The 16,530-nt window shown below is 35.1% G+C and overlaps 2 protein-coding genes across 7 annotated transcripts in view; one reads left to right on the plus strand and one right to left on the minus strand.

Moving 5' to 3' along the window:
• vill (villin-like) overlaps positions 1-5,277 on the plus strand; it is a 22,283-nt gene extending 17,006 nt beyond the window's left edge. For 3 of the 4 annotated variants that reach the window (XM_051881790.1, XM_051881791.1, XM_051881792.1), the window contains exons 13-20: positions 602-760; positions 1,124-1,303; positions 1,620-1,765; positions 1,855-1,999; positions 2,280-2,468; positions 4,336-4,395; positions 4,574-4,807; positions 4,888-5,277. In XM_051881790.1, the coding sequence (XP_051737750.1) occupies positions 602-760; positions 1,124-1,303; positions 1,620-1,765; positions 1,855-1,999; positions 2,280-2,468; positions 4,336-4,395; positions 4,574-4,807; positions 4,888-5,001 (1,227 nt within the window). In that variant the 3' untranslated portion in view covers positions 5,002-5,277. The remainder of the gene's footprint in view (positions 1-601; positions 761-1,123; positions 1,304-1,619; positions 1,766-1,854; positions 2,000-2,279; positions 2,469-4,335; positions 4,396-4,573; positions 4,808-4,887) is intronic. The other variant, XM_051881793.1, reaches the window with a different exon arrangement.
• The window catches only part of plcd1a (phospholipase C, delta 1a), a 31,177-nt gene continuing 19,920 nt past the window's right edge, over positions 5,274-16,530 (minus strand). For all 3 annotated transcript variants that reach the window (XM_051881796.1, XM_051881797.1, XM_051881795.1), the window contains 12 exons: positions 16,331-16,460; positions 15,907-16,135; positions 15,105-15,306; positions 14,859-15,003; positions 14,617-14,769; positions 12,218-12,367; positions 11,487-11,646; positions 10,514-10,630; positions 10,233-10,411; positions 8,251-8,386; positions 8,007-8,156; positions 5,274-7,918 (listed from right to left, as the gene is read on the minus strand). In XM_051881796.1, the coding sequence (XP_051737756.1) occupies positions 7,830-7,918; positions 8,007-8,156; positions 8,251-8,386; positions 10,233-10,411; positions 10,514-10,630; positions 11,487-11,646; positions 12,218-12,367; positions 14,617-14,769; positions 14,859-15,003; positions 15,105-15,306; positions 15,907-16,135; positions 16,331-16,460 (1,840 nt within the window). In that variant the 3' untranslated portion in view covers positions 5,274-7,829. The remainder of the gene's footprint in view (positions 7,919-8,006; positions 8,157-8,250; positions 8,387-10,232; positions 10,412-10,513; positions 10,631-11,486; positions 11,647-12,217; positions 12,368-14,616; positions 14,770-14,858; positions 15,004-15,104; positions 15,307-15,906; positions 16,136-16,330; positions 16,461-16,530) is intronic.

Here is a 16,530-nt window from a genome sequence, read left to right on the forward strand (position 1 = left end):
ATACATCAGACATTTAAACAGATTTTTTATTATGAACATAGGACTGACCTGAAGGAAAATGCTAAATCTGAATGCAGGTAATAAACTCGCTCACTCGATCTTTTTCTCAGAATACTCTTCTACATAATACAGTAAGCTTCAATGAACAATATCAATTGAGAACAAACAGTTTACGTTGCTAAGAGTGGCTGCTAAGGGTGTTGTGTAGTGATACACAGAACCGCTGGGTGAAGCGGTCATAGCCGTGTTTTATCGTGAATAAAACACAGCTATTGACCAATCAAAATCAAGGACAGGAACTAACCGTTATATATATAATTTTGCTGTAAAATGGCACTTTAATATTTGTTATAAAATGACATAGAAATGACATTCATAGAATGTCATTTTAGTGTGACATAAATGTTTTGGGCCACTGTATATAAAATACTATATAAAGCTATATGGATACAGTAGAAAATAAAAAAATGCAGCATTTCTAATATTTGAACTCTACATGAATTCTATTCACTTGCATTGACCTGAAAAGCTACATTTACACCGTGTTATAATCTGGATCCACACATTGGAGACCCTATGACATGAAGCATGTGTTCTCCAGGGTCGCCATGCCACACAGGATGAGGTGACGGCATGTGCTTATCAGGCGGTGAATTTGGATAACAAATACAATGGAGCCCCAACACAGGTCAGAGTGGTCATGGGAAAAGAGCCCAGACACTTCCTGGCCATCTTTAAGGGCAGACTCATCATCTTTGAGGTGATTGTCCCTTCATTCCTATGGAACATATAGCTCTAAATTGTAAATTGTTTCATGATCTGAATTATTTAGCACTTACTTACATATTCTGCCATAGGATTTATTAAAATTAATTTATTTTTACTTCTTTTGAGTATTCTATGAATTTACTTTTCTTAAAGTAATGATTAATAATAGCTTTCATTAATGACATTATCAAAACATTTTTTAAAAATTTAATCCTTTACAATCGTTAGTTATGTGTATTATAAATAATTAGAACTGTCATTTTCATTTATAATTGTATTTGAATGAGCTACATTTATTATTAAGCATTTCTTTTTGCTGTGCTCTTGTCCCACTGACATGTTGATGCTTTCTTAGGGTGGGACAGGTAGACCGGGTGTTGTGAACCCTGATCCTGGTGCTAGACTCTTCCAGGTCAGAGGGACACATGAGATGAACACCAAGGCAACAGAGGTGCCCGCCCGAGCTTCCTCTCTCAACACCAATGACGTCTTTCTGCTCAAAAGTCATCAGGCTATCTTCCTGTGGTATGGAAAGGTGAGTATAAATATACAACAAATAATAATTAAATAAATAAATAATATAATAAATCTATAACTAATAACTTTAAATAAATGTGTAAATAAATATACACTAAAACTAAAATGTGTGAAATTATAACAACTGATTATACTCCAGCAAAAATGTATTAGTTACATTAAATATAAAAATGCATTAATCATAATAAATATGGGAACCATAGGGTTAGGGAATAGAATATACAGTTTGTACCGTATAAAAATCATTATGTCTATGGAAAGTCTATATAAAACATGAAAACCCAACATAGTATGTGTGTCTATGTTTCCCACAGGGCTGCAGTGGAGATGAGAGGGAGATGGGGAAGGCCGTAGCTGATTTGCTTTCTGAGCAGGATAAGCAGATTGTGATGGAAGGACAGGAACCAGCTGCCTTCTGGGTGGCTTTGGGAGGGAAAGCTCCATATGCCAGTGACAAGAGGTACAATCATAAAAACAGACAAACTTGAGCTCATACTTCAACTCTAGAGGACAGTCGATCATTTCTGACTTTCTCTGTATCTCCACCAGACTGGAGAAAGAAGTGGCACCTCACGATCCTCGTCTGTTTGAATGCTCCAATCAGACGGGCCGATTCCTCATGACAGAAGTGGCTGACTTCACTCAGGATGATCTGGATGAGGATGATGTCATGCTATTAGACACCTGGGAGGAGGTGGGTTGTGTGAGGTCATGCTGTCGGCTTCTTTTGCATGTGGCTGCGGTGAAATGGCGGTACCGTTCTGGGTTATGCAAAAGAAATGGTGAAAAATAACATCAAAAATTCTGCTGGTTATTTTGAGTATTAAGTTACTCTAACCAAGGGGTTTTCAAACTGAGGAGCAGGGAAGAAAGGTTTTTTTGCGAATTAAAATATACAGTTCGCTTTATATAGGGGTCAAGTTAAAAAACTTATATGTCATTCTCCTAAACCCCTCTTCTTCTTTCTCCCTCAGATTTTCCTTTGGATTGGCAACTCAGCCAACCAATACGAAACTCAGGAGTCCTATAGCAGTGCAGTGGAATATCTTAAAACCCACCCAGCAGGACGGGACCCTGGGACACCGATCACCACTGTTAAACAAGGCTATGAGCCGCCCACCTTCACCGGCTGGTTTAATGCTTGGGATACTCACAAGTGGAGCGTGAGTCGAACACGCTGAATTTGTCCAGCAGGGGGCCGTAATGCACAACATAAATTCACTAACAAACTAACAGAAGTTCTCAATTCACATAATCGTTTGTTGACTCTCACCTAATTATCATCATCAACATGAAAGCAAAATGGACCCTTTTTACTTTCTTAACACAGATTCCTGGTCTTATTGTGCATGATTTTTGATGTTGTTATTCCAAAATAGGCCTGTTACTATCACAAATTTTGTGCTGACAATTAATTTTCATGCAAATAATTTCCATTAACGATTTTTATTGGATTCATATATAATATAATGATAAATAAATAATAATTTATATTATTAATTATTTATAATATGATGTAATATAATATAATATAATATAATATAATATAATGTTGCAAATTTTTGGCAAATTTAATAATAAATAATTTAACATATAATAAATTGTGATTAGATTGGATAACCACGATCAAACAAATAATCAATAATTGCAACAGGCCTAATTCTAAGTTATAATATTTATATTATTAATTATTTAATATATATTATAATATAATATAATATAATATAATATTTTATGGCAAATTTAATAATCAATAATTTAACAAATAATAAATTGTGATTAGATCGAATAACTATGATCAAATGAATAAACAATAATTGCAACAGGCCTAATTCTAAATTATGATATTATGATATTTATATTATTATTTATTTATAATATAATATAATATAATATAATATAATGTATTTTATGCCAAATTTAATAATAACTAATTTAACAAATAATAAATTGATATTAGATCGAATAACTATGATCAAACGAATAATCAATAATTGCAACAGGCCTAATTCTAAATTATGATATTATAATATTTATATTATTAATTATTTATAAAATCAATATAATATAATATATTATAATATAATATAATGTTGCATATTTTATGGCAAATTTAATAATAAATAATTTAACAAATAATAAATTGATATTAGATCGAATAACTATGATCAAACGAATAATCAATAATTGCAACAGGCCTAATTCTAAATTATGATATTATAATATTTATATTATTAATTATTTATAAAATTCAATATAATATAATATAATGTTGCATACTTTATGGCAAATTTAATAATAAATAATTTAACAAATAATAAATTGTGATTAGATCGGATAACCATGATCAAACAAATAATCAATAATTGCAACAGGCCTAATTCTAAATTATAATATTATATTTATATTATTAAATATTTATAAAATAAAATAATATAATATAATATTTTATGGCAAATTTAATAATAAATAATTTAACAAATAATAAATTGTTATTAGATCGAATAACCATGATCAAACAAATAATCAATAATTGCAACTGGCCTAATTCTAAATTATAATATTTATATTATTAATTATTTATAAAATAAAATAAAATAATATAATATAATATAATATAATATTTTATGGCAAATTTATTACTAAATAATTTAACAAATAATAAATTGTGATTAAATTGAATAACCATGATAAAACGAATAATCAATAATTGCAACTGGCCTAATTCTAAATAATATTTTTATGAAAATAAGTTGATCCGCCTCTGAAACAACTTTCTTTTTTGGTCATGCAGGCTATTCATTCATATTATCCGAAAGCCAATATTATACTAGTCAATTCCTTCTCAAAAATATAGTAAAAAATCAAATCCCGCCTACTTTTTTCTCGTTGAATATTCAAATATTATGAAAGTAAAATTGGTTACGAGTGCCATTTCATGTTAAATTTAAATACTTTTGCCCACCCTCACACCACATAATGAATTCATGTCACAAAGAGACACGTTTTCAGTTTCACTCTATATTCCAGGGAGGCCTTTCATATGAGGAGATGAAAAGCAAGATGGGTGATATTTCGCAAATCACTGTGGTAAAACGCTTTCACTTTACTGATCAAATGCTTCTTCCTGATATCAACAGATGCAATTAAACTGTTTAATCTTATTTGATTATCTAACGAAATTGATTATCTAATTACATTTAGATATTGATATGATCTACACACCTATGTGCAGATCTAAACATAATGTTGACCTCATTTCCTGTAGAATCTCAACAACACGGACCTGAATGAGAAGACAGGAGGAGGTGCGGGGAGCTACAGCGCTCCTGGAGGACCGGGAAATATAAGGCCCTATAATCAGCGGATGTCCTCTTCCATCTCCAGTGCACATGTAGACCAGTCTCCCACCAGAGCAAAGCCTTCTGGGATGCCAAATTTTGAGCAGCTAGTTAAAACACCTAACCAGCTGCCTCAAGGAGCGGACCCTGAAAAACGAGAGGTGGGTGCTGAAAGCTTTTTTGGTTGGTATGATTTATCATCTGGTAAATAATGTTTTTCCATACACTGTCTTTATTTCAGGAATATTTGACTGATGCAGAATTCGAGAATCTCCTCGGCTGCAGCCGTAACAATTTCCAGCGATTGCCTAAATGGCGTCAGAACGACCTTAAAAAGAAAGCAGGACTGTTTTGAGTTGGTTTTACTATGAGATCTTCAGACCTGACTATTGTGCTTTATGGGTATTTTGGGCTATAAAACTGTAACCTATGCACTGTTATAGATTTATTTATTCATCAAAGAAATGTTTAACACATTTAAAAGTGAACATTTAAAGGTACGCCCTAATAGAAATGCTTTGTAAATATCTTGATACACCACCAAAATGATGGATTCTGATTTCATCAGTCACGTACAACACGTCTAAATGCTTTTTAGTAGCTACTAATAAAAACATTGGCTAGAAATGTTTCTGAGATGTTTAATTCAGTTTTAATGAATATAATGGTTTGTCACAGCATTTTAGAGTCAGTAAAGCCATTTCTTTCCTGGATGCCAGAACAGGACATGAGAAACAGATGTTGTTATGGTTTAATATTGCTGATGTAACAACTTTCCTTTAAGGCACAATATGATCATTTAAGAACAACATAAAAAATAGAAATATTTCTAGAGCAGATAAAAAGAAACAATACCTTACACCAACAACAATGAATACAAAATAAACACCTTAAAAATATAAAGCACAGCTATGTAAATGTATAACTTTTTTTCATTCTTTTATGTTATACACATTTGTAGTGCAACTCTCTTACTGCTCTGACAAGATAACTAGATACACACCTGCTGTTCAGATTCTCATAACATGATTATGAACATTAGCTTAAAACATGTTTATCAGAAAATAACGGATAGCATGTATTGGTAATATGGGGTTTTATGGTTCATTGTCCATCATTTGTATCCTGAGTTCACATAAAGAACATATTGTATGAAAACTGAGAATTAGCCATCGTAAGCCACTGTAAAAAATATTGACCACACAGTAATAAACAAAATTATAACAGTTCATACAACACTGAACACAGGGGTGCTATTGTTAAGATTAAATCTCCTTTTTACTAAGGGTGCGTTTACTCGACGACAATGCACTAAAGATGGAAGTTTTCCATTGCGTTTTTCATGTACAGACGACAATGTTGTCAAAACTATCCCCATTCATACTGATCCATGAAAACGATTAAAAGCGCTGTATTCTGCTGCCAGGCTAGAACAAGTAAATCTACTTAACCAGCTAATTATTCTTTGACAGCAATGCATTGAAATGTACAGAGCTACCGCAAAACGGAAGTTCAAAGACAATTTTATAAAGATGGCGGCGCACTTGTTTCTCTGGCGCATAAGGTCTATAGACTGAACACGTAATACGCATGCACATGACGTCACTGTTTTTAGATATTCGCTTTTTTGTAGTTTACACGAAGACAATGCTGGTATCGTTTTCAAAAAATCTTGCGCTTTGAAACCTATTTTCAAAAGTTTGCGTTTTCAGGCCCCCAAAATGCCGTTGTAGTGTAAATGAACGGTCAAAATGCATGAGTTTTCCGCTTTTAGTTGAAAACGGTGTCCTGTAAACCATAGATATGTATATAATATATAGATATAGATATCTATGGTGTAAACGGCCCGTAAGATATAATTTTGACCAAAATAAAGGGTCCGTTTACACAACACCATTTTCAACTAAAAACTGAAAACTTTTAATGCGTTTTGGCCATTAATTTACAAGAGATACTGTTATTGTCTCCATGTAAACTACAAAAACTCGAATTTGTCATGCGCATGAGTATTACGTGTTTAGTCTATAGGCGTGTGGTTTCTTTACAAAGTGATATCGCCAACTACTGGCCTGGCATACATAATACAGCGTTTTTTGCGAATCCGTGTGAACGGGGATCGGTTTGACAACGTTGACGTCTATACGCGAAAAAAACAAAGGAAAAACTTCAGTTTTTAGTACATCATTGTTGTGTAAATGTACCTGAAGACCTCAAGGTAATGTTTGGCCAAGGACACAAATTCATTGATAATCAGTAAGAAATAATATACAAACAATTTTTAAATACTCTGTTAATTTAAAAAAGGCATCAATGTAGTATATTTTTTAAATACATACATTTTAATATTAAAATATAAAACAGTGCTAGGTAAAATATATTGTCCAATTAAATCAGTTTTATAGGTGAGAAACACACTGCTAATTTGGACAGGAAAGTACGGAGCCCCGCACATGGCATGCAGGAAAAAATAGTAAATCGTGCGCACAATGTACTAATTTGTTATCTTGATTTATAAATCTTGCGCACGATTTACTAATTCGTTCCCTCAATTTGCTAAATCGTGCACATTTTGCTAAAAAACGTTTGCACGATTTAGCAAATCGAGGGAACGAAATAGTAAATCGTGCGCACAATTTTTTTTTCCTTGCATGTCATGTGCGGGGCTCCGTAGGAAAGAGGCTGTAGCTTCACCAAACATTTTTACTTTTTACTAGTCATATATATATTTTATATATACTAGTATATATAAAAATATATATTTTAAAATATATAAAATAGACTTTTATTAATTTAATTAATATTTAAATTATTATTTATATTTAAACAATATTTATTCAAGTCAAAAAAAGACATGGGGAATGTGTAGAATGTTGAGTATTATTTGATTTGCGCTTAAATATTAATGTTCATTGGCTGTATGTTCAACATAGTCCTAAAAATAGACTTTTTACCCCACCTGTTTTCCTAAATTGAACCACACCTACTAATTCTACAAAGCACTTTAAGGTGCATCTTGGTACTCATATATTAAGGAGGGCTAATTTGTAAACCTCAAGGCACATTGGAAAAGGAAGTCCAAATCTTATCCTAGAAAGTGTTCGCATAGGAGAGTTTAGTTGATTGTCCTGTTCAGTGATCTGTACACTTTGACATTGAGATGACTGAGAGGAATGTTGCAGTCTATTAAGCATCAATAATCATGATGTGCACAAACAGTCCCGCTGAAGGAATGAGGCTTCCTCTCTTTGTGAGCAGAGGCACATGCCGGTATCCTGAAGACAGAAAATAGGACTTATGGTGAGCAAATTCATAATAACTGCACAACAGAAAGTCATTTCTCACTTATTTTCTCCGGCTTACCATTCTGCATGCTGATGAAGGGCACAGTGTACAGGCCAACCAAATCATTTTGGGTAGCAACATCATAGTCCTCCACCACAAACCGCACCAAAGCTAGTTCAGGCACGTGAACAGTGAACTGGAATTTTGTATTCCACATTGGATTGAAACCTGTAACAAAAAACATTTAAGCGACCTAAACTTTGGTTAAAAAAAAAAAAAGTATTTGCTAAATGTGTAATGTAAATGCACTGTTGACACTTGCCATTGTTGACAATGTGATGTGTCTGTTTGCTGGCATTGTCAGCTGGCACACCATAGATCTCCACTCTGACGTGAGGGTCCACAATGGAGGTCTGTTTGTCCTTATTGATCTTAGGCAGCTGCTGGGCTGAGATGATCTGAACAGACATATACAGTAATTGGTCACTGTGTTTGGATTTGTTTAGATTTTAGGATTGCATTTGGTTTAGGGATGAATGATATATTAGTACCATATCATATAGTACACCCCTCACATTTTTGTAAATATTTTATTATATCTTTTCATGTGACAAGACTGAAGAAATGACACTTTGCTACAATGTAAAGTAGTGAGTGTACAGCTTGTATAACAGTGTAAATTTGCTGTCCCCTCAAAATAACTCAACACACAGCCATTAATGTCTAAACCGCTGGCCACAAAAGTGAGTACACCCTTAAGTGAAAATGTCCAAATTGGGCCCAATTAGCCATTTTCTCTCCCCGGTGTCATGTGACTCGTTAGTGTTACAAGGTCTCAGGTGTGAATGGGGAGCAGGTGTGTTAAATTTGGTGTTATTGCTCTCACTCTCTCATACTGGTCACTGGTAGTTCAACATGGCACCTCATGGCAAAGAACTCTACATAAAAGAATTGTTGCTCTACATAAAGATGGCGTAGGCTATAAGAAGATTGCCAAGACCCTGAAACTGAGCTGCAGCACGGTGGCCAAGACCATACAGTGGTTTAACAGGACAGGTTCCACTCAGAACAGGCCTCGCCATGGTCGACCAAAGAAGTTGAGTGCACGTGCTCAGTGTCATATTCAGAGGTTGTGTTTGGGAAATAGACGTATGAGTGCTGCCAGCATTGCTGCAGAGGTTGAAGGGGTGGGGGGTCAGCCTGTCAGTGCTCAGACCATACACCGCACACTGCATCAAATTGGTTTGCGTGGATGTCGTCCCAGAAGGAAGCCTCTTCTAAAGATGATGCACAAGAAAGCCCGCAAACAGTTTGATGAAGACAAGCAGACTAAGGACATGGATTACTGGAACCATGTCCTGTGGTCTGATGAGACCAAGATAAACTTATTTGGTTCAGATGGTGTCAAGCGTGTGTGGCGGCAACCAGGTGAAGAGTACAAAGACAAGTGTGTCTTGCCTACAGTCAAGCATGGTGGTGGGAATGTCATGGTCTGGGGCTGCATGAGTGCTGCCGGCACTGGGGAGCTACAGTTCATTGAGAGAACCATGAATGCCAACATGTACTGTGACATAGTGAAGCAGAGCATGATCCCCTCCCTTCAGAGACTGGGCCGCAGGGCAGTATTCCAACATGATAACGAGCCCAAACCACTGCCTTGCTAAAGAAGCTGAGGGTAAAGGTGATGGATTAGCATCTGTGGGGCATCCTCAAACGGAAGGTGGAGGAGCGCAAGGTTTCTAACATCCATCAGATCTGTAATGTCGTCATGGAGGAGTGGAAGAGGACTCCAGTGGCAACCTGTGAAGCTCTGGTGAACTCAATGCCCAAGAGGGTTAAGCTAGTGCTGGAAAATAATGGTGGCCACACAAAATATTGACACTTTGGGCCCAATTTGGACATTTTCACTTAGGGGTGTACTCACTTTTCTGGCCAGCGGTTTAGACATTAATGGCTGTGTGTTGAGTTATTTTGAGGGGACAGCAAATTTACACTGTTATACAAGCTGTACACTCACTACTTTACATTGTAGCAAAGTGTCATTTCTTCAGTGCTGTCACATGAAAAGATATAATAAAATATTTACAAAAATGTGAGGGGTGTACTCACTTCTGAGATACTGTGTATGTATATATATATATATATATATATATATATATATATATAATTATAATATTAATTAATTAATTTATTTATTGTATCATGCAATTATATCTGTGCATCCCTAATTTGTTTTAAATATTTATTTATTTATTAATTTATTTTATTTTAATTTTTTTGCGGTGCAGGACAGAAAAACCTCACCATGATATGCAGGGACTTCTTCTGCAGCCAGGGGCCTACACTGAGGTTTATGGGGTCAAACTGGGAGCCCGGGTCCCTCTGAAACTCTGGCTTCAGTATGTAGCCACACTTGCCATTAGGTAAAAAGCGGGCCTGGTTCAGATCCATCTCTTTACAGGGAGTCTGGAAGTTTAGAGCCACTGTAAACCAATTTTGAGGGATTAAAAACAGATTTATATTATAAACAGACTTTCTGAATTGCGTCAGACTCATATTATGTTATATCGCAGTGGGATTTGCACCTATTTGGCAGCCAGCGTTCCACAGTGGCACCGGATTGTAGTTGGACGAATTGGTTCTGGAGCCAGCTGGGTAGATTCTGCTCAGCTTATCCATGTTGTGATGAATAAATGCCGTAGCTTTAAGACATAAGCAAAAAATGTGATATTAGAGTATATCTGGCAACATCACACAAATTATAAGCAAAATGTCTTTTAGTTTCAGGCCTTATAGAGTGCTGCAGTAATGACGTATTTTTGTAAGCCAACCCGGAAGTTAGCATCACGCTGGTTCCCCAATAGGATTTCTCCATTGGTATTTGGATTATTGCAGAAAATAAGCTCTATGAACACAGAAGTTTGATTCTTACATTTTTTCATCATGATAATCTTCACAAATTAACTGTAATGAATTTTGAAGCCTAAATACAATTGGCTTAAGCAAAAGGCTAAACTTCACGTTTACCAGAGTCAAACAGCACCTTGCTTTAGTAGGAAATACTTCTTAGCAAACTTTTAATCATAATGGTGTCAACTTGTATTGTTCTCGGGTTTAAGAATAAAAAACTAAACGTTTAGTGGGAGTGTTACTTTTGGTTTCCAGTGAAGGATCCAGCGCATTGCTAAAGGCTGCAAAGAATCATAAATATCAAGAGAACGGCGCAACGGAAAACACTGAAAAAGTGTTTGTAGTCAACATTTCAAATTGGATGACTACAAACACAGTGTTTTAGGCCAAATGGAGGGGGAAAACTGAAAGAAACTGCCGTTCACAAAGGGGTATGACTGATGTATTTTATTTCATGGAATAAAACATGAAAATATCTTGGGCTTGTGTTAACCACAGACCTTATTTCAGACATTTAACCAAAAACCCATTTAAAAAAAAACTGACTTAAAGACGATGGAAGCAGAACTGCTAAAATGCTACTCATTTCCAGGTTTTGGCCTACAAAAATACATCATCCCTGCAGCACTCTATTGTGTACCCTTGTACCTGAGTTTTCCGCCAGGTTCATTGCTTTGCTCTCCTTGAAGGAGGCCATTTCATAGAAGGCCTGATTATCTCTTGAATGCTCAAAGTTGCTGAAATGGACACTCTTGCAGTAGATTACCAAATCTGACAGCTCCTTAGCCAGCTTGATCTTTTTTTTTGTCTACAAAAGTAATCAGAAATAGATTTTAATTACAGGGTGCAACATAAATAGACTTCACACATGCAATGTCAAAGGGATGCAAAAAAGCAGAACAAATCTGTGGTCTAATGATTTGAATCAGGCTTTTGTAGGAATGTCTGCGACAGCTGAGTGTGTCGATTTGAATTCGACCTTATCTACCGCAGCTTTGTGTATGCAAATATACTCCACGGCCATAAGAGTAGAGCGTTTTGAAAGTTTGTTTTCCACTTTACATTTAATAGAAAATACATTGGTTTGAAAAGGGACTTTTGATAAGACCAAAAATGAACCTTGTGATTAGTTCGTTTTAAACCAAATTCTATGCTGCACTTCCAACTAAAGTCTGCTAAATAACTATGTTTTTTACACTTTTTACTCATATTTGGTGTTTGGCGTGTGTTAATTTTGTAGCACTTGATTGACAACATGCTTTCCAAAACTGAATTCTTAAATTTCCTCTGTATTGATCATGGGTAATACAGGTTAAACTCATGCTAGAGCAGTTGTTGTGTTGTTGGGCTCTGAATGACTGCAGGGTTTTTCAACACACCTTGTCTTTGGGTTTCGGTTCAGCCTCTTTCAGTTCAGCAGCCTCGTCTTCCTCCGACACGCTGTCCACATCCTCTGAGGTGTTGTTGTTGAATGCCGCATCCAGTTTGTTCAAACGCTTTCCCTTGATCAGGAAACGTCCCTTCAGCTCCTGCAAATGTAAACGTACTGTAGATGTTAAATATGTTAAAATGTGTTCAGTTAAGCTGTGAATACTGCATTCTTATTGGTAGCTGAAACATTTGAAATATTAAAAAAAAAAATTATATATTGAAATGTAATAAAAAAATATTGATGATACTAATAAATCAGAAACATTTTATTTTTATATTACAGTTCAAAGATTTGGAGTCACTTTTCTGGTGAAAAAAAAAAAATTTTTTATTCAGCAAGGAGGCATTAAATTGATCAATAGTGACAATTAATACATTTATAATTTTACAAAATAAATGTATTTCAAATAAATGCTGTTCTTTTGAAATGCTGTTCTCTATTTTATCATGTTACTTTATTACCATGTGACACTAAAGACTGGAGTAATGGCTGCTGAATATTCAGCTTTGCATCACAGGAATAACTACATTTTAAGATTTTTAAGATTATTAAAATACAAAACAGTTATTTTGAATTGTAATAATTTTTCACAATATTACTACTTTTAATGTATTTTTGAACGAATAAATACAGCCATGGTGAGCTCTTTCAAACACTTTCAAAAAAATCTTACAGACTTTAAACTTTTAATTGATAGTGTACGATATATATTTTTTCCTTTGTTATGACAGAACAGTGTAAGCAAAGATAAGAAGCGATAGGAGAGGTGAGATTGGAACAGGATTGGGAAAAAACCACAAGCCAGGACTTGAACTCGGGTCACCCACAAGGCTCTGACTTTTACTTAATATTTATTCAAAACTCTTTCAAAGTTCAAATAAAATTATTTCATTTACCAGTTGCTTTTTTTCAAAGTGACTTTAAAAAATTAGTAATTGATCAAATGGAGACAATAATACAATTACAAAACCCAAGGAGTGTGGGATAGGTCGGAGTTTTGCGTGAGAAATTCTAGATAACCTTCACATATAATAAATGGAACTGAAAGATGATGCTTTACTATTGTTTTTCTTCTTAGTGTGTTTGTGCGTGGATGATAGTTGATGGCTGAGCTGCCCTCAGGCTGAAATATGAGAATCTTTCTTGATTGCCATCCTGCCACAGTTTCATTTAGAGAAACTGGCAGAACTTCTCAGTACAGGGCAAAGCTCAGGGTTGAAACTTAATTCGAACAGGTCATTGAAAGGAAAAGTTTCAAAACAGTTCCAAATGTGCCTGATAAACTTGAAACTTCAGAAGCCCCTCCCACCCCACAAACAAAATAAGCAACCAGTCTGAACTTGTACTGTCTCATCATTTGCCTTTCAGACTGCAGCTCAAACGCTCTGTGCGTGTTTTGGTGAATCATCAGGAAGTGATAAATGGCTGCGATCAATCTGTATTCATGTAATCACAGCCCTACTGATAATCACTTCCTCTGTTTCGAGCTATTTGAATTTGTGGATACAGAAGTAAACAGGAAGTTTGCAGGGATGACGAGGAAGTCATTTGAGGAAAGTGGGGAGTGGTAAAGAGAGCTTTTAAGACGTTTAGCTTTAGAAAGCTGTCTCTGTTATCCACCAGGTGGCAATATGTAGTATTATCTATAATATGCAGTGTTGTACGCATCATTTCTTTATCATAGCGCTATAGAGTGCAGCAGTCAGGTTCCAGAAGTAAAAACTCTATTCATTTTCTCCATAGGGAAATTGATTTTTAATGCTTTTTAATGTTGTGAGCTCCGAGATTGTTAATCAATGATAAATGCTTTTGTTGGAGCCATCTGTTTGCTGTAACTTATTTTTAAAATAACTGTTTAACAACAGAATGGTGAAAAACTACATTACCCATGATGCCTTAAAATCACTGTTAATACCTAATTTGGCACACACCTCATCAAAACCAAATATCTATAGGAAAATATATATATATGTAATCAACTTTTTGAAGTACTGTAATTCTGTTTATATGTATATCGTGATCGTGTGCTGTCTGAGGCGCCTTTGTGCGAGCGCTTCGGATCTGTCAGTCAGCGCGAGTAAGATCGATTTGTTCATGATCAAAGGAAAGGTACTTCTCTCAGAAAACATACAAATAAAGATACTTTTAGATGTTTAATTGCTATTTGAAGCATTTGGATCGCTAAATAAGGGCTTAATGAACTCATTTTTGCGAAAACCTCAAATTCGACCTTTTTTAAAACCCTATAGGAAAAATGAATGGAAAAAATACTTCCAGAACCAAGACTGCTTTGAGCAGTGGACCAGGAAACATGCATGTAAAGATGTTTATTTAAAGGGGTCTAACCTCAGGTCCTGGAAAAGTGGTGGGCATGTTATGCCCCAGTGGCTGAGTGAGCAGAGCACTGCCCAAGATGGAGGTTAAGTAATGGGCCATTATTTTCTGCTGCTCTGTGGTGCAATGGTTCTCCAAAGACAGGATCACTGGGTATTGTGAGGTCTAGCGTAGCAAAGAAACACATGTTTTCATAATCCACAAAGCTACTAATACAAGTCATCACACCATACAATTTGTGTCATTTCACTCACTTTGAAAGCATACTCTTTGATGGCCTTGATGACGTCTTTGAAGAGCACTTTGGATGTGAGCGTGTGACCGTGGTAAACGACCGGCTCCCCGCTTTCACCGTCCCAGCAATCCAGCTCCACACAGCGGCATCCCTTTATCAGCGCTCTAAAAGATAACAACCATTCTCTCACTTTGCTTATGGATAAATGCTTAATATGTTAATGCATTGCTGTTGAGAATTCCTGCGAAAACAGACATGTTCGTACTTGATATAGGCTTCTGTGCTGCTAGGCCCCTTCAGCTGGTCCTCCATCAGATAGGTGTTATGGGAAGAGGAAATAAAGTAATGATTGAGTGGTTGATGCATGTCTTGGTACACGGCTTTGTGGGCGGGGTTAAAGATGGAGCCTTCTTCATGGTTCAGGTACATCAGGAAACCATCTTTGCTCATGTGCTTGTTCAGTTTGGCTGGGTAAATATGAAAACAGTGTTTTATACTAAAATTTATTGTAAAAATAAACTCAAATTTTGTCATATGATACATCTGCTGTTTTGATTGGGTAATTCAGGTTGTTTAATTATGAAAGATGACTATATTTCATAATAATTAATCTACCTGAATATATTTATATACTATATTTTATATTTAATACACATTCTCTCTTATTAGATTTTAATTATCTTGTGTGTGTGTATATATATATATATATATATTGAAAACAGTAAAATTGTGAAATATTGTAACAATTCAAAATAATTTTTCCATTTTATTATATTTTAAAATGTAATTTATTCCTGTGATGTCAAAGCTGAATTCTCAGCATCATTACTCCAGTCTTCAGTGTCACATGATCCTTCAGAAATTATTCTAATATGCTGATTTGCTGCTCAAGTAACATTTCTTATTATTATCAATGTTGAAGACTGTTGTGCAACTTAATATTTTAGTAAAAACCATGAGTCATTTTTTCTGGATTTTTTGATGAATAGAAATGTTCAAACGAACAGTATTTATTTGAAATAGATAAGTTATCTGATGTATTCTTCTGGTAATTTAAGTGCCATTACCTATTTCATCCACCTCAAATTTATCGATAAGCTTATATGCATAATCCAAAGACACTGGCTCCCTCTGCTCATTATGGAGGAAGTTCAACAGGTCACTGGAGCTCATCTGTCCGTCAGTATGAGCGTACTTTCCATAGATTACATCAATTTCCTGACGGTAAGTCAGCAAATTGTAGAACTGTTTAATTTCGGATCCCTCCAGAGTTCCTGAATTTGATGTGTCACATTTCTGCAATATATTAAATAATAATTATTAATAAAAAAACAGTTCATGAGGACCTGCAACAGGAGACACCTACTTTTTTGAAAATTTCAGCATTTTAGACTTCTATGAATTGCTGCCCATGAGTTTAAAATCCATTTTGTTTCTAGCTGTACAAGTTAAAATGAAATTGATAGTCAAGATTTATGATTTGTCTCTCACCTTGAAGAGCGTCTCAGCGTAACCGTCATCCACCTCAATATTGATCTGACGTAGGAAATGCTTCAACTCCTTCAAGGACATTTTGTTGTCTGCGTTCTTGTCTGCCTTGCGCATGCAGTTATAGATCCAGCTTTTTTTCTGATGTAAGGACTGAATATTAAACACTAGAAATATATATATTTTAGTTTTTTTTGAGCCAG

The sequence above is a fragment of the Ctenopharyngodon idella genome, chromosome 23 (genome assembly GCF_019924925.1).
Source record: "Ctenopharyngodon idella isolate HZGC_01 chromosome 23, HZGC01, whole genome shotgun sequence".
In the NCBI taxonomy this organism is placed as follows: domain Eukaryota; kingdom Metazoa; phylum Chordata; class Actinopteri; order Cypriniformes; family Xenocyprididae; genus Ctenopharyngodon; species Ctenopharyngodon idella.